The sequence below is a fragment of the Hippopotamus amphibius genome, chromosome 17 (assembly GCF_030028045.1).
Source record: "Hippopotamus amphibius kiboko isolate mHipAmp2 chromosome 17, mHipAmp2.hap2, whole genome shotgun sequence".
Taxonomy (NCBI): Eukaryota; Metazoa; Chordata; class Mammalia; order Artiodactyla; family Hippopotamidae; genus Hippopotamus; species Hippopotamus amphibius.
Genome location: NC_080202.1, coordinates 1,105,743 through 1,132,803, shown reverse-complemented (window position 1 = coordinate 1,132,803; position 27,061 = coordinate 1,105,743). Strand labels below are relative to the sequence as shown.

At 59.1% G+C, this 27,061-nt stretch overlaps 1 protein-coding gene across 3 annotated transcripts; it reads right to left on the bottom strand.

Moving 5' to 3' along the window:
• Window positions 1-1,414: 1,414 nt before the first annotated feature.
• On the bottom strand, window positions 1,415-27,007 carry ALKBH5 (alkB homolog 5, RNA demethylase). 3 transcript variants are annotated; one of them, XM_057715898.1, is made up of 5 exons: window positions 25,523-27,007; window positions 17,994-18,074; window positions 8,501-8,656; window positions 7,633-7,789; window positions 1,415-1,723 (listed from the first exon to the last, which is right to left on the bottom strand). In XM_057715898.1, the coding sequence occupies exons 1-5, from the start codon at window positions 26,293-26,295 to the stop codon at window positions 1,508-1,510; spliced, it is 1,383 nt and encodes a 460-aa protein (XP_057571881.1). In that variant the 5' UTR covers window positions 26,296-27,007; the 3' UTR covers window positions 1,415-1,507. The 3 variants fall into 3 exon arrangements, with proteins under 3 accessions (XP_057571881.1, XP_057571883.1, XP_057571882.1); XM_057715900.1 differs by lacking the exon at window positions 1,415-1,723 and adding an exon at window positions 2,068-2,717; XM_057715899.1 differs by lacking the exon at window positions 1,415-1,723 and having other exon boundaries at window positions 6,107-7,789.
• Between the last annotated feature and the right edge of the window lie 54 nt (window positions 27,008-27,061).

Sequence of the window (27,061 nt, the reverse complement as noted above, 5' to 3'; positions counted from 1 at the left end):
CCGCATCCCGCCCCATACCTGTGTGAGTGCCCATGGAACTGGGCCCTGGAGTCGGGATTTTCAACCAGCCCTCTCCCAGTGACGGAGGCCCCAGCTTGGCCCCGTTAATCAGGTTAAAGGGGGCTAAGTGGGTAAACGGAGACGTGACCAGATAGGCCCAGCCCATCCACACGTGGGCGGGGCTAGGAATGGCACGGAGAGGGCCTGGGGCACCAAGGACTGCGTGGGCCTCCCCTCCCCCAAGAGCCTGGGCCCTGGGACTGTGATTACCATGGTCGCCAGGGGCAACAGGGCCAAGCCTGCTCATTGCTCAGAGCAAGAAACAGGCTCAGGGGAGCCCGGGCAAGGGCGTGAACACAGGGTCTTCAGTGACCTCAGGCGGCCCCACACCTGCCCTGGAGGCTTGGGGAAGGGGGGCCAGGAGGGTGCCCAAGTCAGCAGCACTGGAAGGGAAAGCTGGTCCCTCCCGCAGCCTCCCAGCCTCAGGTCAGCCTCGGGCCAGGGACGGGCTGCTGCCGGCCCGGCATTTCCTGGGTGGGGTGGCCTCTCCCCGCACCCTCTTCCTCTTCCTCGGCCACCCCAGGGCCCTCGCCCAGCTCTGAGGTGGGACCCAGGTCTGGCTTCAAATGCCAAGACATCCCCTCGCTAGCCGGTAACCACAGGTAAGCCACTTGTCCACCATGGGCCTCAGTTTCCCCATCTGTAAAATGCAGTAAGGACTCAATGAGATGATTCAAAACAGGCGTGGAGCCCAGGGCCTGGCACGGTCCGCACCTCGTGTGCCAGCTGTTCCTCGACTCTGGCTCAGAAGCAGCCACCTCGCCTTTCTTCAGACGCACCAGACAGGCTTCTGCCTCAGGACCCTTGCGCTTGCTGTTTCCTTGCTTAGGGTGCTTTGCCCCCAGGTTTTCACTTAGTCAAACCCCTCTTCTCCTTTTGGTCTTGAGTTGATGACACTTGCAAGGCAGGCCCCCCGCCCCTGGATTCCCGATGCCGCCCCGCCTGTTCCCCCCGCCTGCCTCTCCCCACCGCCGCACACCTGACTCCTCTCCGTACCTGTTACTCGTCTCCCAGCTTGAGAGTGAGCTCCCCAGGGGTCGGGAGGTTTTTTTGTTTTTTGGATTCTTTTTAACTTTTTAAAAATGTTTGGCTGCACCACATGGCATGCGGGATCTTAGTCCCCAGCGAGGGACTGAACCCACGCCCCTTGCAATGGAAGCGGCGTCTTGGCCGCTGGCCCGCCAGGGAAGCCCCTCGGGTTTGAATGCTGCTGTTCACCGCTGGGTCCCCTGTGCCTGGAACAGTGCCTGCCACACAGCAGATACTCAACACATTTAAAAAATAATGTAGGGATTAATAAAGAAAAAGTTCAGAAGCAAATGTGACAAACTGTCAACACGTGTGGGTGGTAGTGTGGCTTCTCTTATTTTAAGTATTTTTCAGTGTCTTTGAAACACTGCATGAAAAATATAAAACACAAATAATAATCCACACTGGGAATCAAAGGTCACAGGAAATCGTGGTTGAAGGTTGCAGGGAGGCAGGTGGAGAGTAGGGGTGTCCCTGAGCCGGGCTGGCCTGCACAGAGGGTCCTCAGAGGCTGGAGCCCCAAGAGATGCTGTGTGTGTGCTCTACCCACTTGGATCTTTGCCGTGACACTGGAGGTAGGTACAAGGACAGCCCACTTCACAGACAGGAAACGGAAGCTAAGGCACAAGCCCATCTGCGGAGAGAAGGCGGGAGAAGGGGTGGCGAGAAAGCCCCGCAGGGAGGCCAAGTAGGGGCAGCCGGAGAGCAGCGAGCAGAAGGCCCGGAGAGCCTGGCCACGGGAGGAGGGCCCCGCCTTCCAGGAGCTGGCCCGGATCCGGCTGCGGCCACGACCCTCCCCTGCGGCCCAAACCACACAAGCAGCTCCTTCCTGGCGGCTCCCCGGGGGGCCTGGCAGGCCCCAGGACTCCTGCAGCGGAATCTGGGCAGGGGGCAGGGAGGGCAGGGCGGGCAGGGGGCAGGGAGGGCAGGGCGGGCAGGGGGCAGGGAGGGCAGGGCGGGCAGGGGGCAGGGCTGGAAGATGAGGGATCAAGCCGGGTGGGGGCTGCCTGGGAGAGCACAGGGAGCCCTGGTCCTGCAGGCTGGCTTCAAGGGCCCAGATAGGGGAGGGGCAGGGGCAGGGGCAGGGGCAGGGGCTCTGGGGCCCTCTGCCCACAGAGGGCCAGCAGTGTGCTGGGCCCCCAGGAAGGAAAGACCAGGCAGGGAGAGGCTGGGGCAGACCCAGCCTTTCCTCATTTTACAAGCGAGGAACCTGAGGCTCAGAGAGAAGGGACCTGCCCAGGGTCACGTGGGGGACCACACGGGGTTCTCTGGACCTCCAGCCCAGGGCTCCCTCTCCAGGTGCAGGGCTGCCAGCCCTGACACTTGCCCTGAGCCTGGGTCTGAACTGTACTGGTCTCACGCTCACGCAGGTCACAGGACCTGGCCATCTGGGTGCACCTGCCCCCTGCAGCGGTGTCAGATTTGAGGCTCCCGGGGACTGTCACAGGCCTGTTGGAGGGCAGCGTTCTGTGGTTCGTCTCTGTGGCTCCAAGTTCTAATCCTGCTCTGCCACTTCATCTTTCTGGGCCTCAGTTTACTCACTTGCAAGATGGGGGCGAATATTCATTGCTGCCATTTGTTAGCACTGAGCACTGGATCTGTGCCAGCTACCGGTCGTTCCTTTCATCCTAGGCGTGTTTTACAAAGGAAGAAACCAAGATCAGAGAGGTTGGAGTAATCTGCCCAGAGTCACACAGCTAGTATGTGGCCCAGTCAGGATTTGAGCCCGGGCCCCAAGTGAGGTATTAGAGGTTGTGGTGAGAGTTAAATGAGCCGGATCATGCAGGGCCTCACTCACAATGAGTCCAGGGAGGGTGGGGATCCGGGAGCTAGGTCCTGGGCTCCCCGCCTGCAGCGGCAGCATGGGGCCACACACTAGTCTCTGGGCTGTGCTGAGGGAAGCCAGCGTCCGCAGAGCCCAGGGGCGGCCCTGGCCCACAGGTGGCTTCCTGCGGGAGCCGCCTACGGCAGAGCGCGCTGGCAGAGCAAAGGCCGGGAGACGTGACCCCAGCGAGCTGGGCCGCCCTGCACACCCACTCAGCACCCACGCACCGGGGGCCCTGGCTGAGCAGGGCGGCAGCGTGGGGAACCCACGTTCTCGCCCCTGGGGCCTCCGCTCCCCATCCAAGCCCCGCCCACTCTGGGGCGCCGCCGCCAGCCTCTGCTGCCGCGCTGTGGGCGGCGGGGGAAGCGCGCCGGGCGCCCAACACCCAGCAGCAAGAGGACCCCGGCCCCAGCGCGGCCACGCCTCCCCTGCTCTCAGCGCGGCGGCCTCCAGGACCCGAAGTCTGACCACGTCCTCCTCCTCAAAACGCTCCGTGGGAAGCAGCCTGCAACAGCCAACTGTCACGTTTTAAGAATTTTTGCGAGTCAGTTGTTAAACACAGCCGTTATTTTAAAGTTAAATGATATTTAAAACAAAGGTAAAGTTCAGCACTCTGCAGTTCCTAGTTTCCTACTTCCTCCTCCTGTCTGTCCTCCTGCACTGACTGCATCTGTGTGGTGGAAACGCTGGAATAATGGTGCTCACAGCTGCGTTCGGACACAGAAACGCAACCACCACCCGTCGGGCCGGGCGTGCTGCTCGCCTTCTAGACCAGTGCCATCCCACAGGGACACAATGCGAGCCACGTGTGTACCCTGTAATTCCACAGTAGCCAGACTCAAGACCTTTAACAGGAAACAGGTAAAATTAAATAGCATATTTATTTAACCCAGGTAGGTCCAAAATACTATCGTTTCAATGTAATCCATGTAAAGTAACTAATGATATTTTTTACATTCTTTGTACTAACTCTTGAAATTCTGGTCTGTGTTCTACACATAAAGCACGTCTCAATTCAAACCAGCCACGTTTCAGGTGCTCAACAGCCAAGCTGTCCAGCGGCTGCCGTATTGGACAGCACAGGTCTAGACTCAAGACATCGACAGAGAAAATATTAATGATGTAGATTAAACTTAGAAGTAGTGTGGAGACAAACATTTCAATCCAATTAGCATAATCTGTTCAACAAGGAGAAATCAGTAGGTCACATATCAAATTTAATGCCAAATGTACTGGGGAAGGGAGTGGTCCCGCAGGCTGAACAGTGACCTCCGGAAGCATCAGGTCTCAATCCCTGGAACGTAAATGTTTTTTACATTTTTAACTTCACCGATGTGGCCAGAGACCTTTACGTGGGGAGATTATTTTTAGTTATCCAGGTAGGCTGTGATGGGGGCCAGGGAGAAGCGGGGAGGCCCGGGACACAGAAGAGGAGGCCGCATGTGGCCACAAGTTCAGGAACATCGACGACCAGCAGGAGCTGTTAGGACGTGAGCAGGAGCTCGCCAACCCGGATCCAGCCCAGTGGCCCTGACTATGGGTCTCTGACCTCCAGATGGTGAGAAAACACACTTCTGTTGCTTTAAACCACTGGGTTTGCAGCAACTTGTTACAGCGGCCACAGGAAACTAATAGGGCAGATGGGATGCAACTCCCTTTGCCATGCTGTGGCTGGACAACCACCACAGGTCAGCCACAAACACAAGAACTCAGTGACGACAAAAAAGTCAGGGAAAGCATTCTGTGAGAAACAATTGGCTCAACAGAACTTACAGAGTTCTGTGTTTTATCACGGGTAATTCACGTGCTACACACCCATCAATACGAGCTACAATCATCTTACGTGTATGTGTGCGTGTGACACACACCAGGTTGTCCTGTGCCCTCGGCAGGGCTCAACACAGTCAGACATGCAGAGGTGTTGAGTGTGACTCTGGGCCTCAGTTCTCCTCCCCGCCCCCCCCCCCCCCCCCCCCACACAACAGGATGGCAGAAATGGGATGGCTTCCCCAGGTGGGAAGGGCTGGCACCAGATGCTGTCAGAGCACCTACTGTACGCAAGGCTCGGCTGGGGCAGAGGTGGGACTCCGCACGTGGCCCAAACAGCTGGGGCCCCAGCAGATGGCTGCCACAGCCAGATGCAGGGAACCAGATACGGGCCCCGTGTCTGCATAGGGACGGCTCAGAGGGCTATCTCAGTCCCTGAGGTGGGGTGCCAGGGACACCCCCGCTGCACAGAGACAGAAACCAGCACCAGAGACACAGCAGGGCCTCCAAGCGCTGGAGGCCCCTTCCTCCGGCCTCCTCCCTCAACCCTGCAAGGCAAAGGGCCTCATTCACTCGGGGACAAGGGAGAGCCCAGGTCTGGCGCTGTCACAGCTGCAGCGCAGAGCCCCTCACAGCTCCCCAGGGTCAGGGGCCCGGGCACGGTGTGGGGCTGCCAGCTCTGCCAAGCAGTCTGGGTGACGTCTCCCTCTCAGTGCCAGTGTCTCCTCTCCGCCCGCCCCCACCGCATGTGCTGTCGCGGACATGCAGGCCCGAGCCCTGGCTGCTCCCTCAGACTCTCTCCCCCGTTAAACGGGGAATCCAGTGGCTCGCCAGGTTTTCACAGCAAGAATCTGGCCAAGCACACTGGCTCTGGGCACTGGAAGTGAATGAGGGAGACTCTTGACCAAAGCCCTTGACCACAACCTGGGAGCCACCCCCCGCCCCGCCCCCGGCTTTAAGGCAGGGCCTGGAAGGGCTTCGCTCCCCACGGGGCCACGGCCTGCATGTAGTAGGAACCTAAGAATTTAATGGGCAAACCCACGTGTTTATGTTCTACGAAGGCCAGGCCCTCCTCTGCCTTCGGTCACCCCGTTCCTCCTCCACCGGCCCGCAGCCTCTCTGATCAGCCCAGGGAAGACGGGCTTCCGGAACTCAGCAGAGCAGCAGCCCGCCTCCTGTGGGCCCACGGCGCCCTCGGCACCCGGACATACAGCTTATGAAGTCCATCCTCCTTGCAGCTGGAGAAGAGGCAGGGGGTGAGCCCGCCCTCAGCCCCGTGTCAGCAGCCACTCATCTCCGCCGGGGCCCCGGTGGGCAAGGAACTCTGCCCCCCACCCCCTTCCGCGTTTCAAGGCAAAACAAAGGGATTAGGAAGAACCAAAGACAAGTCCTCTGTTACGACAGCATCAGACAACTGTTTCAAAATATATTAGATTTGGTTTTTATTGTAGAGCACGCATATCAGGGCAAAGTGCTGCACACACAACTACAAATCATTTTTGGGAAAAAAGCTGTAAAAAAAAATAAAACTGCAACTGCTTCAGTTACGCAGTCCCAACTTGAGGAATCCACGCTGGCAAAGGAGTTCTGGCCCCTGCGAGGGGCTTCCTGACGGTGGCTGCCCCAGCTTTCTGCAGCCGTCTCTCTAAGACGAGCCCCCTGGGGCGGTGGCAGCCTGGGGACTGGGAGGGCCTCTGCTCTCAGCAGGCCTGGGTCTGGGCGCTGGCTGGCAAGGAGACTTTCCTAACGACCCCAGATCAGCAAAACCTTGCAGCCTTCAAGGATCTGAGCGGGTGGAAACTGCCACAGACTTCACTTTTTCCCCTTTCACTCTTACCTTCTTAAAGCCCTTGCCCAGCTCTCATGCCTGAGGCAGAGGAGGCACCAGCCCAGCCTGCAGGCCTGAGCTCTGGCCTGGGATGCATGCTGCAGGCAGACAGAGGGGGCGGGCGCCTTCCTATGGGGACTGACACGGGGAGAAGGCCCAAGCTGGCCGATGGAAGAGAAAGGAAAGGGGAAGGAAAAAGCCAGGAGGCCAAAGGAAAAAATGAAAACTCAGAACAAAAGAAAACAGAAACCCTACCACACACCACAACAATTTTCCATACCCCAAACGCTAGACTTGGAAGGACACCAGTCCCTCCAGCTAGAAACAATGCCTAAAACTGCCCCAACACGGCAAGTCTAACTGTTCCCACAATCACACGCGTATGCTTGAAAGGAGCAACCCAGCAAAGAGGCGGGCTCCTGGCAAGACGTCAGGACCACTGCAGCCGACCCTCCGGCAGTCCAGGGACCTGTGGGCAGAGCAGGCCAGAGGGCGTGCAGGAAGCCCAGGGTCTTGGCCAGCGACAGCTCTGGGGCGGCAGGGGCTGGCACTGTCTAGGCCTCTGCCTGGTCCTCCCTGACAACTGCTGCAGGAGGAGGGGTCTCCGCTCGAGCTGCTGGGGCCTGGAGAGCAGGGGAGGGGTGGGAGGCAGCAGGCCCCCTGCAGCACAGACAGCAATGGGGGGAGAGGGGAGGAGACTTAACTTCATTTACAACACTGAGAAGATTTACATGTAAAACAAAACAAGAACTCTCTTAACCAAAACATTTTGTTGCTTTTAAATAAACCCAGCTTGACACAGCCCCACTCGAGGACGGCTGCCCCCCATGCCTCTACGGGCCACTCCAGCGTGAGCGTCTGTGCCTACAGATGCCAACAGCCTTCCCATCCAGGAGGAAAACCAAGAACGTGAGAACCAGGTTCTGGCCAATTCCATTCTTCAGCCTTCTCAGGCAACAAATCAAGGAAAAGGAAAAACAAAACCAAAAACATATATATATATATATATATATATATATATATGTAAAAGAAAAGACAAGAAAAGAAAAACAAGAAGAAAAAAACCCGCTAGCGAGGACGAAGCCGCGTCCCGGGCGAGGCCTCAGTGCCGCCGCATCTTCACCTTGCGGGCGGGGCTGCCCGCCGCCTCCGCGCAGTCCTCCCCGGGCTCGTAGGACTGGCGCCAGTAGTTCTCCGAGCTGAGGCCGGCCCTCCGCCGGTGTGTGGGCAGCAGCACCGAGCGCCGGTTCTCCTCCTTGTCCATCTCCAGGATCCGAGGCCTGCGAGGGAAGGGGTGGGGAGGCATCACCCAGAGGCTGGCCCAGGGCCGCCCCCGCTCGCCACGTCTCCACGGGGGTGGCACCGTGTCCTTTCCACCAGGTGCCAGCGGCCAGCCCTTGTCTTTGAGACGGCCCCCAGGTACCCTGTGGGGTCTGCTGGCCTTGGAGTCCGATGCCCCAGAACACCGCCAAGGCCGCCGGACAGAAGGCAGCCTTTCTATCACAGCCTCAGGACCCTGCCCAGTCCTGCCGTGCCCCCACCGACCCCCACATGCTCCCTCTGTGCCCACCACCCCTACCACCCCTGCAACTACCAAGCTCTTCCCATCTCGAGGTCTCAGCCCATACGGTACCTCCTGCCCAGAGCCCTTCCCACCATCTTGCCCGTTCTTCCAGCCTCCACTTCAACAGCTTCCTCAGAAACCCTTCTCTGCGACCTTCCAAATCCCGCACTTCCCTCCTAACACCCCATACAACCCACGGGAGCGCGCGTCAGGGCGCACTGGTCAGAGGAGGCACACTGGATCCCCACAGGCAGGTGGCCAGGGCTCAAGCATGCCCCCAACCCTGGGGAACCAGACAGAAGGCTCTGGAAAGGTGGGCAATGCCAGCCAGGCTCCTAAGCACCTACCCCAGGCGTCCACCCATCCTGCCCCACGGCCAGGCCGTGGCACTGCTTCCTGGCCTACGTCGAGGGCCACAGCTGAGTACCTGTGGGCAGCATCAGGGTCTGCCTTGCGGTGGGACCGCTTGGGTTTCAGAGCGGGGTCCCTGTTGTTTCCCGAAAGACGATCTGAGGCATAGCTGGGTGGTAACACAGAGCTGCTCAGGGACTTCGTTTCCAAACGGGGTGCATCTAATCTCGTCCTGTAAAGGAAACACACGTGGGGTCACCAGCAGGCCTCTGGGGAGGGCGTGGCCCCATCAGACCAATCCTCCTCGTGGTCAACCAGGGATTGCTCCAGCTGGGTTGCAAAGACCCTCCTTCCCAAGCTCAGGCTTAGGAGTCAGGACGGGAACACTTCTGTTTGGAGACTTCCAAGGATCTGCTGCCCCAGGGGGAGCACCCCAGGGCTCTCTCAGCCGGAGGAGGCAGCCCCATCTCACCCTCCTCAGGCCCGGAGATTCTCCAGGGACGTGTACCGTGCCTGCCGGAGGCCTGACGGCCCCGCTGATGGGCACCAACACACTCCCAGCAGACACGCCCAGCCCTGCCTGAGATACCAGACAGGAAGGCTCCCTGGCCCAGGCCTGTGGCAGCGCTGGAGGGGAGCAGAGGAGGAGCTGCCCTACTTTCACACAGGGACACGGAGGCTGTGGCACAGCCAGGTGGAGAGCCCAGCCCAATCCACATCCAGGCTTTGCTCTGGACCCACCACAGCCACCTGGCAGCCTCTGCTGGTTCTGGGACGCTGACTGAGACAAGGCCAGAGCGCTTCTGAAGGCAAAGCCCCTCTAGCACTGGAACACACCACCTAGTCAAGGAAAAGCACACAAGTATGGACGGGGAAGGAGGGATGGAGAGGCTGGGTGGTGGAGATAGCCCAGGGCAGATCTGAGTCCTTTACAAAGTCAGGACAGGAGAACGCTGGCCTGGGACGCCTCAAAGAAGCCCTGAGGCCTCCCGTGTGATACAGAGAAGGCCAGCAAGTCAGGCCGCTGGCAGCAAGGGCCAAGGGAGAGGCCTGGGGCGGGCAGTGAGGGGGCAGAAGGCCCTGAAGGCACCTTCCCCACGGCTGCTGGGCACAAAGGAACAACTGGGTTCTGAGGAAGAAGGTGCTGTGGCCAGGCAGGACTCAAAGGAGGTCCTCACAAGAAGGCTGGGGCAAGAGAGAAGGGGAACCCGAGAGCTGCCTTGGGTCCTCGGCGCCAGGTCCTCACAGTAGACAGGAAACCTGAGTCCGTGAGGACGGAACTTGCGTGTTCCAGAAGTCCTGGGGAAAAGGCCTCGTCCAGGTGAGACTCCAGGCCTGGTAAGGCAGGAACTGGGGGGCTCTGAACCTGGGCAGGGGCCTTTCTCTGGAGGCCAGCAGGGGGCACCTTTGCAGCTGGGAACCAATAGTCAGACGTCCTCAGGCCCGACGCGGTGGACAGGCAGGCAGGGCAACTGTCCCTGCCCCTCTGCTTTGGTCTCTTAGGCGGGGAGGCCAGAGGGGCCCAGCTGCACCGACTGGCCCACCGGTCTCAGCCTCCACTCTGAGCACCCCGGGCTCTGGGAGACAGGACCCGGCAGCAAGAGGAGGACCCAGCCCTGCAGCTGCCAGAATCCAGGCTAGTCACCATCCCTCCCAGGGCCTGTCTCCCCTCTGAGCAAAGGCCTCTCTCAGTTCTGAGGGTCTAGAGACCAGAGACCGGTCGCCTCCTTCAAGGCTAGGATTCTTTCAAGGGGCACCGGAGCCCCAGGACCCCTTGGTGACCAGGCCAGGCCTCGGATCCCTGCCCTGAGTACGCACACACCAAATGCGACATGAGCCAAAAAGCTAGAGGACTCCAGCGTCTGAAGCCTCGTGGAGGAAAGTGCCCCTCCAGCACCACCGAGCCCCGATGACGCAAAGACCCCACGGGCGCCAGGAGCACATGCCCAGGCCAGGACCACCCATGCGGGCAGGACACAGGGGCCCGAGACCATAGGATGGCCTCCGCGGGTGAGTGAGGACGGCCAGAGAAGAGCAGAGCCACCAAGGGGAGAGCCTGGCCCACAAGCCTCCAGGACTGAGAGGCACATCCTGCCACGCAGGCACCGCTGGCACACGCCGAGCCCTGGTGGGGGCCCGCCCTTCCTGAACTGCTGGTGACTAGGGCGGCCGGCCTGGGCAGCCAGGGATGGGGGGGGGGGGGGGGGGGGGGGCGGAGCAGCCCCTCACGGTGGGTCCAGGACTGCTGAGGATGCTGGGGAAGACAGGTGGGACCAGCTGAGAGTGGACAGAGCCAGGGGCACGGACTGGCCGTGTGTGTCTCTAGCTGCCTGAGGGCAGGAGAGACGGAAGGCACAGCTCCCCACACAACAGCTCTGCTACCATCGGGCCAACCCTCAGAGGTGGCTGACCAGAAGCCCAGCCTCCGGCACCCACTCTGGGAACAGTATGAGCTCTGGGGCCCAAAATGGCTCCTGACCCATTCCCTGAGACTGTTACACATACATCTCAGAACAGCTGGAGGAGCTCTACCTCCAAAAAGCCACCAAAGTGCAGAAGCCAGGCTAGAGCCAGATCCCCAGCCCAGAGTCCACCAGCCGTGTACCTTCAGAGCACACACACCTCTCTTAAAGGCAGCCAGCCCCCAGGGAACAGGCCAGGGTTGGGTGGACAGAGCCATGAGTTTGGAGGCAGGAAACCCAGTTCCAGCCCTAAGGTCTGGGCCTGGGCCTCCTTGGGTGGTAACAGAACAAAGACCTTCCTTACAGATCTAAGTCAACATCCAGGGGTTACTGCAAGGTGCCCCAGGACAGCCCCCAGTACAGAGCACGGGCCGGCCCAGGCACCAGGGAAGCCAGAGCCCAGGGAAGACGGCCAAGCACCAACATATCACGTTAACACATGACCTGAGGAAGGAAGGCGTCTGACTGTCCCAGCCGCGGCCCTCGGTTCCTTTACCAATCATGGAATCCTCCAGAAAAGCTGCTGGGGAGGAGGGGAAGAATGCCAAGTCAGAGACCCAGTCACTGGCCTCGGCCACACAGCTGCTACCCAGGATGGGGCTGAAGCCTAGGCGGGCTCTCTTCATCGCAGCAGAGCGGAAACCTGTCCGCGCAGGGGCAGACCACCGTCCCTGGGACGCGGGGAACCAGTCTGCACTTCAGGCCCCTCTACCAACCACCCACGAGTGCTGGCTCCACCCTCCCCCAAGTGCCCCTGTGCTACAAAGCCTGGCTTTCCTGACGGAGCGAGGAGGCAGGCCCGTGTCTGAGTACTCCTCATCCACCAGTGACCTGGGCCCCAGGTCTACGCTCCTGTGCCTCTAAGTATCAGACTCCCGCTCAGCCCAGACCCAGACCCCTGTCCCACCTACAACAGCACTGCCTCCAGCTCCCACCAACCTCCCTCAACATCACGCTTCTCTCCAACCCCTGCCCCACCTACAACAGCACTGCCTCCAGCTCCCACCAACATCACGCTTCTCTCCAACCCCGGCCCCGCTCGCCCCGCACGGCACTGCTGAGACACGTGCGGCAGCCCGCCGTGGTCAGAGCACCCTGAAGGACACCCGAGCGGTGGTACCCACAGGGCACCCCAAGCACACACATGGTCCTGGGCTTCCGACAGACCTGCCCCCAGACCCAGGCCAACAAAACACCCAGGCCCCGAGAGGAGCCTCTCCAGATCGCCCAGCCTGGTTGCCACCACGCCATCCATACCACACACGTGTCACCCAGGCTCCAGCAGGCAGGGCTCCACAGGCGCCAGCCAGACCACAGGGCCAGGACCAGGGCGCTCAGGGACCCCCCAGTTCAGGCCCTGGTAAGGGCTCGCCGTCCTCCGGGACACCTGGGCTGCGGCCCACCACGCCTCTGGCTCCCCTTTCCTCCCGCTGCGCCTGGCTCAGCACAGCTGTCCTCATCCTCATCCCCACCCCGGACCCCTTGAGAGCAGAGTGCGCAGTGGTGAGGGAGGGGCGAGGAGAAGCACACACCAGTCTTGAGTTTAACCACCCCCAGCACCACAACGGCCACAGTTCACAGGTGAGAACACAGTGCTCAGGTAACCAACCTGTATTTGGTGATGAAGGGACAGAGCCGGGCCAGGAGCCCGAGCCAGTCACACCCCCGGCAGTCTCACTGCCTCCTTACTCCCTGGGCAGGCTGTGGACACAGCCAACCCCTGGACTCACGGCGAACAAGGTGGGCAGCCCTTGGTAACGGGACAAAACCCACGGAGACGCGAGCAACGGCAGGAGTCCGGGCGGGGGCCGTATCTCAGGCCTCAGGCCTGGCCGGGACCAGGGAAACCCAGAGCTGAGGGACGAAGCCCAGAGCCCACCCTCTGCTCACCCACACACACAGCCTCACACTCGGTTGCTCTGCTTTCTGAGAGGGCCTCCCGCTGACCCCAGGGCCCTCCAGACCTGCCCGCACAGTACCCGGGCCGCTGCCCAGCTCTGCTCTATGTCCCAGAATAGACACCCTCAGAGTCCTCACATTCTGAGCCTCTGTGAAGCACAGCACTTCTGCCTGACCTGTCTTTGCCCCTAAGCCTCTTCGAAGCCTGCCAGAAACCCACGCACCACCCTGGACCACCTTCAGGGGACCCCGCCCTGGAAAGCCTCCCCTGACCAGCCCCGATGAGGTGCTGAACGTCTGCCTTCCCCCACAAGTACAGGGAGTGAGGAGCGACCACACGCACCATGTTCCCGGCACCAGCACAGAGCCCAGCACATACCAGCGCCCAGCTTCAGCCCACGGTGAGCCGAGCCCCACCTGACCAGCAGCAAAGCAACGGGCTATTCACGCTGCCTTGAGCTGTTTTCTCTGGTTAATCATGCAGGAACACAAGTCTCGTAGGCCGCCCTGATGCAGGCCAGGGGGCCTCCTGAACACCAAGAGACTGGGTGCCCTGGCCACCAACCGGAAGGCCCTGAGGGCCACACGCCATCTCCGGTGCTGAGGTTTGGATCCAGGGCCTCTTTCCTCCCGCTCCTCGCCCCTCCATCACAGAGGCTGCTCCCTATACCTCCCGCCTTGGAGCTCACCATTCCTGCCTGGCCGGCAGTTTCCAGCTCAAGAGCCAGATCTACCAGGCCTGTCCCAACCACCCCCTGAAGCGGGATGTCAATCGTTTGTTTTTTTGCTGGGCCCCAGCGGACACGCTCTGTGCTCTTAGGAAAATGTTCACTCTGCTTGCGCTGTCCTGGTGTGCAAAGTGCCCACCTGTTACAAAGCCGGCGCCAAGGGAGCGCCAAGTCTCTGGCATGCCACCTCGGTGCCCTGCGCGCGGCAGACGCCTCCGGCTCCCCAGTCGGGAATCCCTGCTCGGAGGTCACTCCAAACTGGCTCCAAACTGGCTCGAGGAAGGAGCGGAGGCGGCTCACTTCCTGCCTGAGCCCCTGTCCAAACAGAGCTCACACCCTCCACTCTCAGGGTTGATGTGTGGGCAGCACTCCACCCAGCGCCCGGCACCTAGCAGCTGGGTGCTTGGCAGGGGGCAGCACGCAGGCCCTTAGAAGATCACACGTCAGGGAACTGTGGGAAAAACCAAATACCCCCCCACCCCGATGACGGCTACACCCGAGGTCTGCCAGCCTCCTGGTTCTCTAGAACGATTTAAAACTGTAACACACTTTCAAAAAAGCTGGTCCAGCTTCCCTGCCAGGGGAACCAACGACTGACAAAGATGCCCGCTGGAAAACAGTGACGTTCCAGGAAGCTGGGGTACTGAAGAGCGGACCAACCTGCAGCTGTGGCCTCACCCCAAACACCAGAGGGTAGCCCCCTTGCCAATTAAAATATTCTCAGCCCCCAACTCTTTACTGCCAAAGTGGAGGCAAGAATGCCCTTCTGTATGTGAGGCTCTGGGTTCTTCAATGCACAGCATCTGCCCCGGGGCAGGGCTCAGGGTGCTCCACAATGCAAACCGCCAAGGGCCACGAGGGGACCCGGGTTCAAGGCCTCACTCAGCCACTGACTGGTTGTGGCCCCAAACAGACAACACTAAGCTGCAGCCTGAGGACTGCACTCCCAGCCTCCTGGCGAGAAACTACAGCACCACCTCCTATGTGAAGACGAGGCATCACCCACACGCAGAGGAGCCGAGCTCTGCTGAACCAGAAAACACGCGCCCGCCGCCCGCCCATGTTCCCCCATGAGGCCTTTAGAAAGACTACCGCAGTGCTGACCCAGCCTGAAGTGGTAAGAAAGCCCCCAACCCCCCCCCCCCCACCCCCGCAGCCTGTGCGATCTTTATCCGAACCTCAGAGAAGGCAGGGCTGGCTCCACCCCATCTGCCTGTGAGGAGCAGGGCCGGGCTCAATGCCCAGGTCCCACCTGTCTGGATGTGGCCTCCCCCGAGGACATCGCGTCAGCCAGGCGCCCACCAAGGCCACATCCCTGAGCCCTCAGCAGTGCCTGAGCCAGGATGCACCCTTTCCATCAGGTCGCCAGCTTGTTCTCTTCTACCTGGTGCTGCTCCTCATCGACTGGGGCTGTCCTCCTCCGGACCAGCCTCAGTGCCGGGTCCCAGGTGAACAGGGCTCTCCCCGCCGCCAACAGAACGCAGCTTTGGAAATTCAAAATGGCCAGTGTACAGGCTGAGAGAGCAGGGGGTGCGCTGAGAGGGCTGCCTGAACAGGATGCTCCTGCATGTCAAAATGGTTGACCCTTGAGCCCTGACGGACGGCGAGGGTAAACAACTTTCGCTGTGTACACGTGGGTCACCTGGAGGGTGGGGGTGGGCCAGAAGATGAACGTGTGAGATGGGGAGGCATTCCCACTAGGCACCACGCTGCTGCAGGAGCTGGGGGCATCGGTGCCTGGGCCACCCCAGGAGCCGGAGGTACTGCGACATCAGCGAGGAGCAGAAGACAATGGGGAAAACACCAGAGAAGGAGGCTGGACGGGTCTTCCTCTGCCCTCGCCTCTCCTCTGGTCCTCTGGGTTGGCTCCCTATAGCTGGCACTTCACCAGCTCAGCACCCAGGGAAGCCAGGGAGGCAGGGATACCCACCCACTCCTTTACACCGAAGCTCTGTGCTTCTGCCCTCCAGCCCAGTCCCCGGCTGGCTCCTGGGCCCACTCAGCTCAGAGGGTCAAAGAGCCCCAGTCACCCACAGCAGCCATTCTCCAAGGTCAGAACACTTTGGCAGGGGCTCCACTGGCCAAAGAGCTTCCAGGGCGAGCTGATTAACAGTGCAGACTCCTAGCTCCACCAAGGAGCGTGCAACTCGGACAGCCAGGTATAGGAGCCACCACTCAAAGGACACAGCCAGAAGAAGGACCCAACACTTCAGCTCCGGCAACCTCCTCCTGCACCTCCAGTGAAGCTTTCCCTGGGATAAGCTATTGTGAGGAGCCGTGAGGGAACACCAGGGAGGCACCGCCCCAGTTCTACTTCTGCACCCGCCCCCTCCGTTTCTGGCCTGAGTGGGCCACCTCCTCTGGCTGCCGTTGGGAGGTTCCAGGGACACCTGACAAGAAATGACTGGGAAGGGACTTCCCTGGTGGCCCAGTGGTTAAGACTCCGCACTCCCAATGCAGGTGGCCTGGTTTCAATCCCTGGTCAGGGAACTAGACTCCACACGCATGCTGCAACTAAGAGTTTGCATGCCACAACTGAGGCTGTGTGCTACAACTAAGGAGCCCATCTGCTGCAACTAAGACCCAGTGCAACCTAAATAAATAAGTAAATGTTAAAAAAAAAAAAAAAAAAAAAAAAAAAGGTTGCAGGAAAGGAGGAAAGGCCAGAAAGGAGCTACTTTGGGATGCCTCACTTCCGGGTCCCTGGGTTTTGGACAGTGCTGGGAACCTCAGGAATTGCAAGCGGAAGGGCAGATAAAAACCCTTCTTCTGATGGAGCATGGGAATAGTCTCACGCGAGAGGAGAGAGGCTGCTGGCTGCCAGGCTGACTGCTGTCTGGAGCTCCCCCAGGGGCCCAGCACTCTGCCTGCACCACAGAACTGTCCCACAGGTCTGGGTCATCTCTGTTCTACAGTCAATAAAACAGACTTGACGTTCTGACTTGGCAAAGTGGCAGAGCCGTACCAAAGAGACTTCACCACAATATTCTGCAGCTCTAGACCCAAAGGGCAAGATGAGCAAGTTTATAAACTGAAGCTAAAAAGATGGCGAGACAGAAAGTAAGGATGTACTTAAAAAAGGAAAGAGCTCCCAGTGCCCAAAGCTGGGATGAGCTGAGCACAGAAAAGACACCACGAGTCCACACTGCTTTCAAGAAACACGTGAATGAAGTGGGGTGAGGACAAGACACAAAACCTCTGGTGCAGAAGAATGCCTTTCAAGCAATCTGTGTGGCGACTCGGCCCTCAAGAAGGTGGCGCTCACTCCCCACTCCTTAGGGGTGGGCCGCTTACCGCGACGTCCCTCTTGAGAGGACAGTGTGGACGGGGCAACAGTGACTAGAGGCAGAAACCCAAAGAACACAGCCACAGGCAGGTGCACAAGGTCCAGGTCGACCGTGGGAGGCCCCGCGCCCCAGACGTGAGGCGAGGAGCAGGGCGCTGCCCCTGTGGGGTTTCCTCCCCACACCCACACCGCCGCGTGACCACGAGGCAACACCACGTCACCCCACCTGAGGGGCCTTCTACCAGATACCTGGCAGTCAGTGTTACCACGGATAAAGCAAGTCTGAGAAAGTGTGAGCAGCGGGGAGGCGCTGAGGTGACGTGACGGCTGCGTGTCCTGTGGGATCTGGGACAGAAAAGGACGTGAGGCGGAACTGGGGGTGTGAGTAAAGGACGGACTGTAGTCAGTCATCTGGGGTCAGTACTGGTTTCTTGACTGTGATGAACACACCACACTCATGTGAAACGTGACTGGGCGGGGGGAGGGCAACGGAGAGCTCTGCTATCTTCACAACTTCCTGTAAATCTAAACCTGTTCTAAAACATAAAGTTTACTTAAATTAAAACAAAAACAAAAACAAAAAACAAAACAAGGCAAGCTATAGGACATCCAGCTCCAGCCTGGGTCTGGGCACTGTCCTGTCCTGCTCTCTGATGTCTGCTAGAGCCTGGGCGATCAGCCGGCCTCTCAAGACACCAGCCTCAAGGCAGAATTCTCTTGACCCAGCATCCAAGGGGCTCAGTCTGTTCACCCCATGAGCAGAAAACAAAGAAGTGCTGGAGATGCCAGGATTGGTGATGTTGGTCAGTGTGTCCCTGACCCCCTGGCCAAAGAGGAGGGACGGCCACAAGCCACGCACCTGCTGAACACATGGCCAACCATCCACCTTCGTCCCCTCTCACTCCCTGCTCCTCCCAGAAAACCCAGGCATTTTTAAAGCAAGCTGCTGAGACACAATCTAAAAATACGCAGTGAGAAGCACACGTGACAAATCAGAACCAAGGAAGAAGGGAAAGGAAGAGGTGGGGGGAGGCAGGGTCTGGAAGAATGTTCCCCAAATCCTGTCTCAAGATCCAGCCCACAGACCCTGGGTGCGTGTGCTTCTGCTCGGCCCTCATGCTGAGGGCTACGGACAGAGGAACGCAGACGCCACGTGCAGGCAGGCCTGCGGGAGACGGACAGCGGGGCACTTACTTCCTGAGGATGATGACCGCTCTGCGCTCCTTGATGTCCTGAGGCCGGATGCAGTGAGTGATTTCGTCAGCTGCGTATCCACTGCAAAGAAGCACAGAGCCCATGAGCACAGAGAGTGGATGACAACCAAAGCTCCCGGAGGGAGGAGACAGAAATAGGGTCCCGGGCTTACGGCCACCCTCCACTCTATTACCTGAGAGGCTCAATGGTCTACGTGAGAGGAAATAACATGTTAAGTTCCAGGATGCTTCTGCCTAGAAACCACTAAAGAGAAAACCTGGGATGAGGTAAAGGTAGGTCTTATAGCAGAAGCTGAACCAGGAATCTCCTTGCACAGGCCAGGAGCCCTTCTTTCATAGGGCCCCAAGAGGGCACACCATGAGTGGCTTTGGAGGCTGATGGAGTGACTCAGGCCAGACCCTGGGGAGGAGACAAGAACCACATCTCCCCCTCCCCCACCCTTGGGCTGGCAGAGGCCAAGGCAGACGCTGAAAGCACTGAGTCACCAGAGAGAACTAAGGCTGCAATGTTCAAAAAGAGAATTTGTCTGTTTGGAAAAAATGCTTTCAAAAACCTTCATTTTGGGGAATCCAAAATCTTGAAGACAACTGTGTTTGGAATATTTTAAGAATTCCCATCACACTCAAGTATCTATTTTCATCAAGTTACGTGATTTTTAAAACTGCTCAGACCAATGAATATAGGTAGATGGCTGTCCTCTTCGCAGCTAATGTTTCCGAGTTGAAACTGGAAGCAAACTCACCTGCCTGAGCACAGGCCTCACTGGCAACCTGGCAGCCAAGAGGCACTCCCACCGGCGTGTACCCCCCCGCCTCCCCCCACGGAGCCAAGGCAGCTTCACAGCCAGAAACACACTCAACCACAAGCCACCTCTTTCTGCTCGGGGTTCCCTGGCCTGGACCACCAACGTTCCTCTACTCCGCTGCTAACCAGCTCCTTCTCAAGGGCCTCTGTGAAGACACGGACGGAACACGTGTCAGAAACACTACAGACCTGGGAAGGACTCCTCGAAATGGCCGGGCTGCCCCCACGTGGGCAAGAACTAGATGCAAGAGTGAACAGAAAATACAAAGTCCGAGAGAGAAGTACCTCTGATTCAGAGATCTGATTTGAGGCCATGGGCGGGCTTATTTTAGGGATTTTCCCCTTTGAGCTCTTCCTCAACCAGAGTTTTTCACTTTTCTCTGTAAATGACAGTTCCGCAAGATAACTACAAATGTCCACAGTCAAATCAACCTGGAAATGTTGATGTTTAAAACAGCACTGGTGTGTTACAGGACCCGAGAATCACTACAGCAAAAGAATCTGCTGACTTTGTTAACCTGAGCACTCACCAAAGAACCTTCTCTCAAATAACACCTATTAATATCTGGAGGCCCAGAGAGAAATGCCACACAGGGATCGAGGCACTGAAGAGACCTGGTTTAGAAAACTGAGTCGCATGCTGGGTGGAAACCTTGGCTCCACCACCCGAAGGGGCAGCGGTAGGTTCCTGGGTGTTCATGTGGCTGTGCTCTGTGCTCTGTAATTCACGACATTCCTTTGTGGTGACTAAGAATAAGATTTTTAAAAGGGGTCAACGCCTCCTCTCTTCCAGGCAGAATTACAGTTACATGTCTTCCTGGCTGGCACCCCTGGAGAGGAGCAGTGGGAAGCCCACCTGCAGGGCTACTGTGAAAATTCAGACAATGCAGGGTGCCTGGCACCCCCCATTTACTGAGCACCCGACACAAGCCAGGGGCCCTGGAGCACCTTGATCCAGGCTGTCCCCTGCAGCAGAGGCCTCCTGGGCCCCTCCCAGGGCAAGGAACTCTAGGTCTCGTCCTACACTCTCTCTCATCACTCCACATTAGGGCTGCAACACAGTCCCATATAAATATAGGACTTCCCTGAAGAGCTAAGTCCAATCCCCAAAGGCAATCCAAGGCACACTTCTAAGGCCTAGATCTGCAGTACTGGCTGCAGGTAACCTTCCTTACCGCTCACAAACGTTACTAACCTGTTTGACTTGGCTATAGAACCTGCCCCTCACTTCCCATCTTCAACAAGGAACTGCATCCTGTAACACAGAAGCAGCAAATCCAGGCGCTGGTCAAATTTTAACTGCCCCACCTCCCAAAGGGCTCTAAAACGAAGAGCAAGTCCTGCCAGGTTTCTGCCACCCAGTCCAGGTCTCAGAAGAACTAGTGCAGAGAGGAGGCTGCACACGCCCACAGAAACCACCACGGCACTCAGTGACCCCCACCTGGACAGCCCAGTAGCACTGGTCTTCTAGAACTTCCTGGCAGCTGTGACACAGCCTACTGACCCCTCCTCAGTATCAGGCTCTGCTGGGAGTGGGAGGCTCAAAGTCCTGATCAAGAGAAGCTCTTCTGTCCAAACTTTCGCAGAAAGTGTCCAGCAGAGACCACAGAGGGTTACTTACTGCTAAAGAACCTACTTGCTACAAGAGAAACTGTTTGAAAGTCCCAGTCTGCCAGCTTGAAACTCAATATGCCTTGGGTCCATTCCTACCCTTGGCATGAAGAAAAGTTCCAGTGCCGCCTCCTCTTTTGTTTTCACAGGGAAGGGAGAGGAGGAAATACCTCAGAGGCTGGTACTGGCCTGGACTGAGCCCCTCAAGCTCGCCCCACCTGATGCAGCAGTGACTAGTGTGCCCCAAGCATCCAGAGCGAAAGCCTGGCTGTCACCCACCACACTATACCTTAGAGTGACTCTCAACTCTGCAGGCTGGGTTTCCCTCATGCCGCCACCCAAGCCTCTCTACGACCACTGTTCAGCCTTGTGGCAACTGTCTCCCCTACAAGACAAAGTTCTGCAAAGGTCTTACTCATCTCTGCACACAGCAGATGCTAAATGACGTGTGTGTTGAGTACAACATTTCTACTGCTTTGAAGACTCAGTTTCTACATCTGCAAGACAGAGACTGCATCGAGTCCTTCCTCAGAGGATCAGGTGCAGGTCAAACGAGGAGTCTGGAAGACTCTCTATAAAGGACTATGCAGGACCGCACACCTCTCCTCTAGGGGACAGCCTTGGAGACAGAATTATTATGGCACAGTTCCAAGGTGGCCGCCATTCCCCATCTACTCCATGCCTTGCCCAGGGCAGACAGAGCCAGAGACGGAGGGAATGGCCAAGATCACCAGGACTGCCTGGTGACAGCCTCCCTCCAGCGAGGGCTACCTGCTCTGGCAGCCCCCACAAGCCTGCCTCACCACTGAGAAACCTACAGGACTGCACTACTTCACTCAGGCTTTTGGGGGCAGCAGGCCAGCCACCTGGGCACAGGGGCAGAGTTGTGAGCTCAGGCTCAAGCTATAACCACACCTGAACCTCGTAGAAAACACATGGCCTAACATGATGAAGCAGTCCTGGTGCTGAAGGCCAAAGTGCTCCAAGTCCCAATTCTGTACACATCAAGGTATAAACAGAAAGCAGCTGAGCACAGAGCCAGCTGATTTCCAGACACTTCACCAAAACCTCAAGGCTTCAGTAGTGTGAAAGAGATTCAGTCTTTGACAACAACTCCAGGACTTCAATAGCCCCATTTTGCAGAGGCAAGCTAAGGCCCAGAGAGGTTAAGTTAACTTGCCCAAAGTCAGACACCTAAAGGGGTGGCACTGGAACTCTAATTAAACTCTTGGTTTCAGTGTCTATGCTACACTGGTTTTTGTTTTTTCATTTTTTGATGGGAGTGGGGGTGTGGAGAGGTAGGTAATGAGGGGTAGGAAGAAAAACCCATCTCTGTTTCCCAGTTACAAGGGCCAACCTGTCCTGGGGGCCTCACTGACCTCAGCAAAGGATACAGATAGTCCCACCATCCCCAGGGAAGAAGTCCGCAAAGATGAGCCCATGTCCTCATGTCTCCAGAAAGCCAGCATCAGACGACAGCAACAGCAGCACACCAACTGCCCAGCTGAAAACGGCCAGCCAGCCCTGAAATTTTCATGGCCTATTTATTTTCTGCTTCCTCTGGGCTTCGTGACTAAGACCGTCCCTAGCCTGCTAACTTCCTTTCCTTTGCTGCCCTCTGCCTTGTCAGGCCTGGCAGAACCAAGGCCTGCCAGCAACCCCTGGCCCAAAGCTCCCCCTGAGACTAAACAGCCCTGACTTCATCCCGAGCTTCCTCCCCCTCTCATGGAATCAAAAGACTGCACACAAGAGATGTGGCCCAGACCTGTCTGCCCTACATTCCCAACTATTTTAAGCCAGAAAGCTAAATTTTGCTTTCAACCAGCTGAACAAGATCGGTCCTTTGCCCAGAACCGACAGGGTGCCCGCTCCACCCAGTGTCAACCGTTATCTGGAAGTCACAGGCTGTGCTCACCGCTGCATGTCTCATACAATCATTTCCAGACAGGTGGCTAAGGCCTGGGTCTTTGGGCATGTGGCCACCACAACCACAGACCATGCAGCAGTGATTAAAAATAGCAGCAAGTAAGCAATTAGCCTTGAGGTAATTATTCCAATTAATCCAACTCAAATCTGTTTTAACCTGCCATTTACCATACAGGAAACATAAAGGAACACAGAATGAATCGATATAAAGAGGAGGTGACATATACTTCTTCCCCCAGAGAAGAGCATTAAAAAAGGACCCATTCAGGCCCAACATGGAAAGATGACAAAAAAACAACTGCCAGCTGGGTCTGGAAAGAAGTCTGAGACACTTCCGGAGGGTCTGCAAGGGCTGGCTCTACATGCCCACGTTTGGACACTGCTGAGTCAATGTGTGCCACACGCTAAAATCCATGCTGACAACTATTAAGTATAAAACTATTCCCGCCACGTTGCCTTGGACGGTACAGACACCACTGCCACCACCAACACAAGCGTGAGTCAGGTGAGAACCACCAGAACCCCTCCCCACCTGCAGAGAGCCACCGTCTGTCTTCCGCAGCCCCTTCCTATGGGCAGCTTCCTGCGCGTGGCCGCTGGGCTGGGATGCGAACCAGGAAGTGAAAGCAAGCATCCCCGCCTGCCAGCCTGGGGAAGAGCCCAAGCGGGATTCCAAGAGGCTCCACTAACAGGCAGGTGTTCCCCCACCTGCACAGCGAGGAAGCTGAACGGCTAGGCGAGCAGGTGCTGGAGGACTGCAATTAGTGGGGGTGTCCCGAACCCGAGAGCGGCGGCTCTCCCCGGACACGTTTGGCAGCGTCTAGAGACGTTTCTGGTTGTCCTAGAGGTGCCTCTGGCATCAGTGCACAGGAGCCAGGGATCCCTGCTACACGCTGCACAACGCACAGGGCAGCCCCACAACAGCCCCCACAACAAGGGCGTCAACACGACGGCGGCTGAGGAGCGCGCCCCCCGCCCCAGGTCCCGGCTGGCTCTGAGGCCCAGTAAGGCGCCGCCCCGCCTCTCACCCCCGGCCCCGCCCCTTGCCGCCCCCCCCACCCCGCCCACGCCTTCCCCGCCGGACTAACTCCCAGCCACCTCCCAGGCCCCCTGCAAGCTGCCACTTACTTCCTCCCGAAAACTTCCAAACTGCTCAGTGGATGAAGACGCGCCCCCAACGTAACCCCCGCCCTTACCTTCCTGGGCCGTGAACCTCGGGAAGGGACGAGCCATGTTTAAAGCTCCGCCACTCCCCCAGCCCCTTCCCCACCGAGAGCGGGGAACACGAAATGGCTGGTACCAACACACCCACGTGAGGGCCGACCCTGTGCCAGGCCTTCTATTAGACGCCAAATCACCACGCTTAGTGCGAAAAGGCTTTGGAAGTCGGCCTCACCCCCATTTACAGATGGAAAAGCCGGCTAGGAGAACGCCCACGAGACCCCCCCCAAGCAAAGGAGAGGAGAGCTGGGTTCGGAGCCGGGGGCCGCGCTTTCCAGGACCACTCAGCCAGGTCAGAACCCAGGAGGGAGGACTTCTCCATCCTAAGGACAAGGTGGAGAGCATCTTCCTGGTGACGCAGCCCTACTGCTGACCACTAACAGGCCTGCACTTTAAGAACCTGAAATGTCTCTTCAACACAGGGTGTGCGTGTGTGGGACGGAGGGGGCCTCTCAAAGTCACAGACTGCCTCTCCTGACCCCCCCCTTTACACATGGGACCACCGCTAGGCCTCCTGCTGACAACCCTGAGGACCTGTGATTCTGTGGGAAACTAATATCCCATCAAGAGACCAAACGGCCTTCATGTGAGACCCTTTTAAGCACGGAGAGTCCTTCAACGACGTCAGACACCAAGCTGCCTGACACAGCAGGCCACCTGGGAGAGTCTGCCCTGGAAATCCCACCCTAACGGGCTCTGCTAAGACGTTCATCTGGGAGCACCACGTAGACCTGAGGAGACGCTTGGAGCCCAGATGATAAGGGGGCACCTGAGAGGTAACTGGCCCTCTAACCTTCGATGCCTAAGGAAGCCAAAGTACTGCTGCTGACACCGACTTCCCAAACTCTCCCATCAGGAGAGCCTGGGCACCACACGGAAGCACCCTCAGCTGTTACCCTCCACTGAGACAGAAAACTCACCTCACGGTATTAAGAGGGCTCCAGGCAGCCTGCTTCTCCCCATGACTGTGGCCTGTGGCACTGACCGAAATTCAGGGTTAAGCTGCTCACAACAAAACTGCAGTGTGTCCTGATCCTGTACCAGAATCTGGTGGTCAACCAAGCCGCCCTGAGCAGCTGCAGTCTAGGTCTCCTAAGAGGTTTGGGGATGACTAAATACACCGCTAGATGTGCTTGTTTCAGGGCTGGAAACAGGGAGCTTCCAAGTACATTTTCTGTTTCATGTAAACAGCAAAGGTGTTCCAGCAGGCAACCTCCTCTGGGGGCCGGGGCACTGAGCTAATTCTCAGCAGGATCGCGGACTGGAAACAGACCAAGAGCCTTCTGACACAACTACGAAGCCCAATACCAGGTAAAGAGACAGCTTTATTTTCTTTCGTGCGGTTCTGACCACAGGGAACACGTCTTACAAAGGACCCATGGGCTCTTCCGCAGCCCAGAGGGCTGAGTTTCAAGTCTGCCGCACCCCACCCCTGGCCCGACCACTACCTGCTCACCTCCAGGGAAGCCACTCCCCCTCCTGGGAAGGGAGAACCCGTGTGTCAATGAAATACCCTCAGGGGCCTTCCTCCGTGAGGACCTTCTCTGCTAAGGAATCCACGGACGTGTTCTCTGTTAGAGGCCAAGAACGGCAGAGGTGGGCAAACGTCTAGCCAGTAACCACGATCAACTTCTCTAAAAAAAACCCAAAGTTGGAAGTAGAGGTCCAGAAAGGAAAAGTCACCTGCTCAAATCGCGAAAGTTAACAGACTCCTAAAATTAGCCTTCTGGAAAGAGGCCTTCAGAACAGTTCCCGGTCAAGTCGGCGATCTCGTCAAACCTGCCCCCGGGACAGAAAATTCTAGCTGCGCTGCCTGCTTCCCTCCGGCCCGCGTTCTACTCGCGGACCCCTTGCCCCGCCCCCCGGCCCGCCCCGCCCGCACAAGCCTGGGTCGCGAGCGGAAAGCGCGGGCTCCCGGGGGCCGCCCCCTCCTCCCAGGCGGTTACCTGAGCACAGTCACGCTCCCCCTGCGCACCGGCAGGGAGAGCACGGGCTCCGACACCCGGATAGGCTTGAACTGGAACTTGCAGCCGAAGCAGAGCGCGGAGTCGCTGAAGAAGGACACGGACACGATGGGGCGCTCGAAGATGTGGATGGGGTCCACGTGGGACACGATGCAGCCGCCGGGCTGGTAGTCGTTGATGACGGCGCTGTTGACGAAGCCCTCGGGGATGACGCGGTGCTCCACCAGCTTCTGGATCACCAGCTGGTGCACCCACTCGGGGATCTCGTCCACGTCGCCCGGCGGGTACAGGCGCTCCTGGCCGGGCCCGCGCTTCTGCAGCTGGGCGCCGTACGTGTAGCCCTCGCCGAAGAAGTACTTGTTGCGCAGCGGGGCCCGGTCCACCGTGTGCTCGTTGTACAGGCCCTTCTCGGCGCGGGACACCACCTCGTCGATGCGGGCCTCGATCTTGGCGCACTCGTCCTGGCTGAACAGGCGCATCTGGCGGATGCCGCTCTTCACCCTGCGCGCCTCCTCCTCCTTCTGCAGCTGCTGCTCCTCGAAGTCGCTGCGCTCGGGGTCCGAGTCCTCCGGGTACTTGCGCTTGGCCCCGGGCGCCGCGTAGGGCTCGGCCGCGGCGGCGGCGGCGGCGGCGGCGGCCACGGCGGCGGCGGCGGCGGCGGCCGCGGCCTCCCGGCTGCCCGCCTTGTAGTTGTCCCGGGACGTCATGGACTTGAGCTTCTCCCGCAGGTCCGTGTAGCCGCCGGCGGCCGCCATGGCCCGCGCCGCTGCTCTAGGGCCCTCCGCGGCGGGCGGGGCGGCCGGGCATGGCTCTGGGGGACGCGCCCGAGCCCCGGGCCGCAGGGGCCCTCTGCGCCAGGCCCGCGAGCGAGGCCGCGCCGCCCGGCGGGGGCGTCGAGGGGCGGCGGAGCTGCCTCAGAGGCGGCGGGTCATGCGGCGGCGGCGGCGGCGACGGGGCTCTCTCCTCCTCCGCCTTCTCCGCGTCTCGGGGGGCAGGGGCGCCGGCAGGGCCTCATGCCGCGCAGGGCGGCCGCGGAGGCTCGGCCCGACTCCCGGCCGGACCCTCGGACGCCGGGCCCGGCCCGCACTTTAAAGCGCTCCTCACGACGTCACAGCCGCCGGCCCGCCCGACGTCCGCCAGCGCCGCTCCTCAGCGGGCTGCTCCGTGCGCACGCGCAGTGCGGCCGGCCACGGCGGCTCCGCGCGCAGCGAGCATGCGCGCGCGTGCGGCCGGGTCAGCGGAGGGGCCGGCGCACGCGCAGACGGGGGCCGCCCGCCGCCCCTCCCCCACCCAGTGACGGGCTCCGCGAGCGCCCCAAACAGCAGCCTGCCTCCTCGCCGCCCCACCCCCCGCGGCCGAAGGGCTCCCGCCACAGGGGTGCGCTCACGCCGTCAACGGTGTTGCCACGCTACGTCACGGCAACATCCGAACGCCCGAAATCGCCTCACCCCCAGCGCGCAGTCACCCGGGAACCGCCACAACCCAGGCCGCCCGGTCACCGCCCCCTTGGCGCTTCCACGT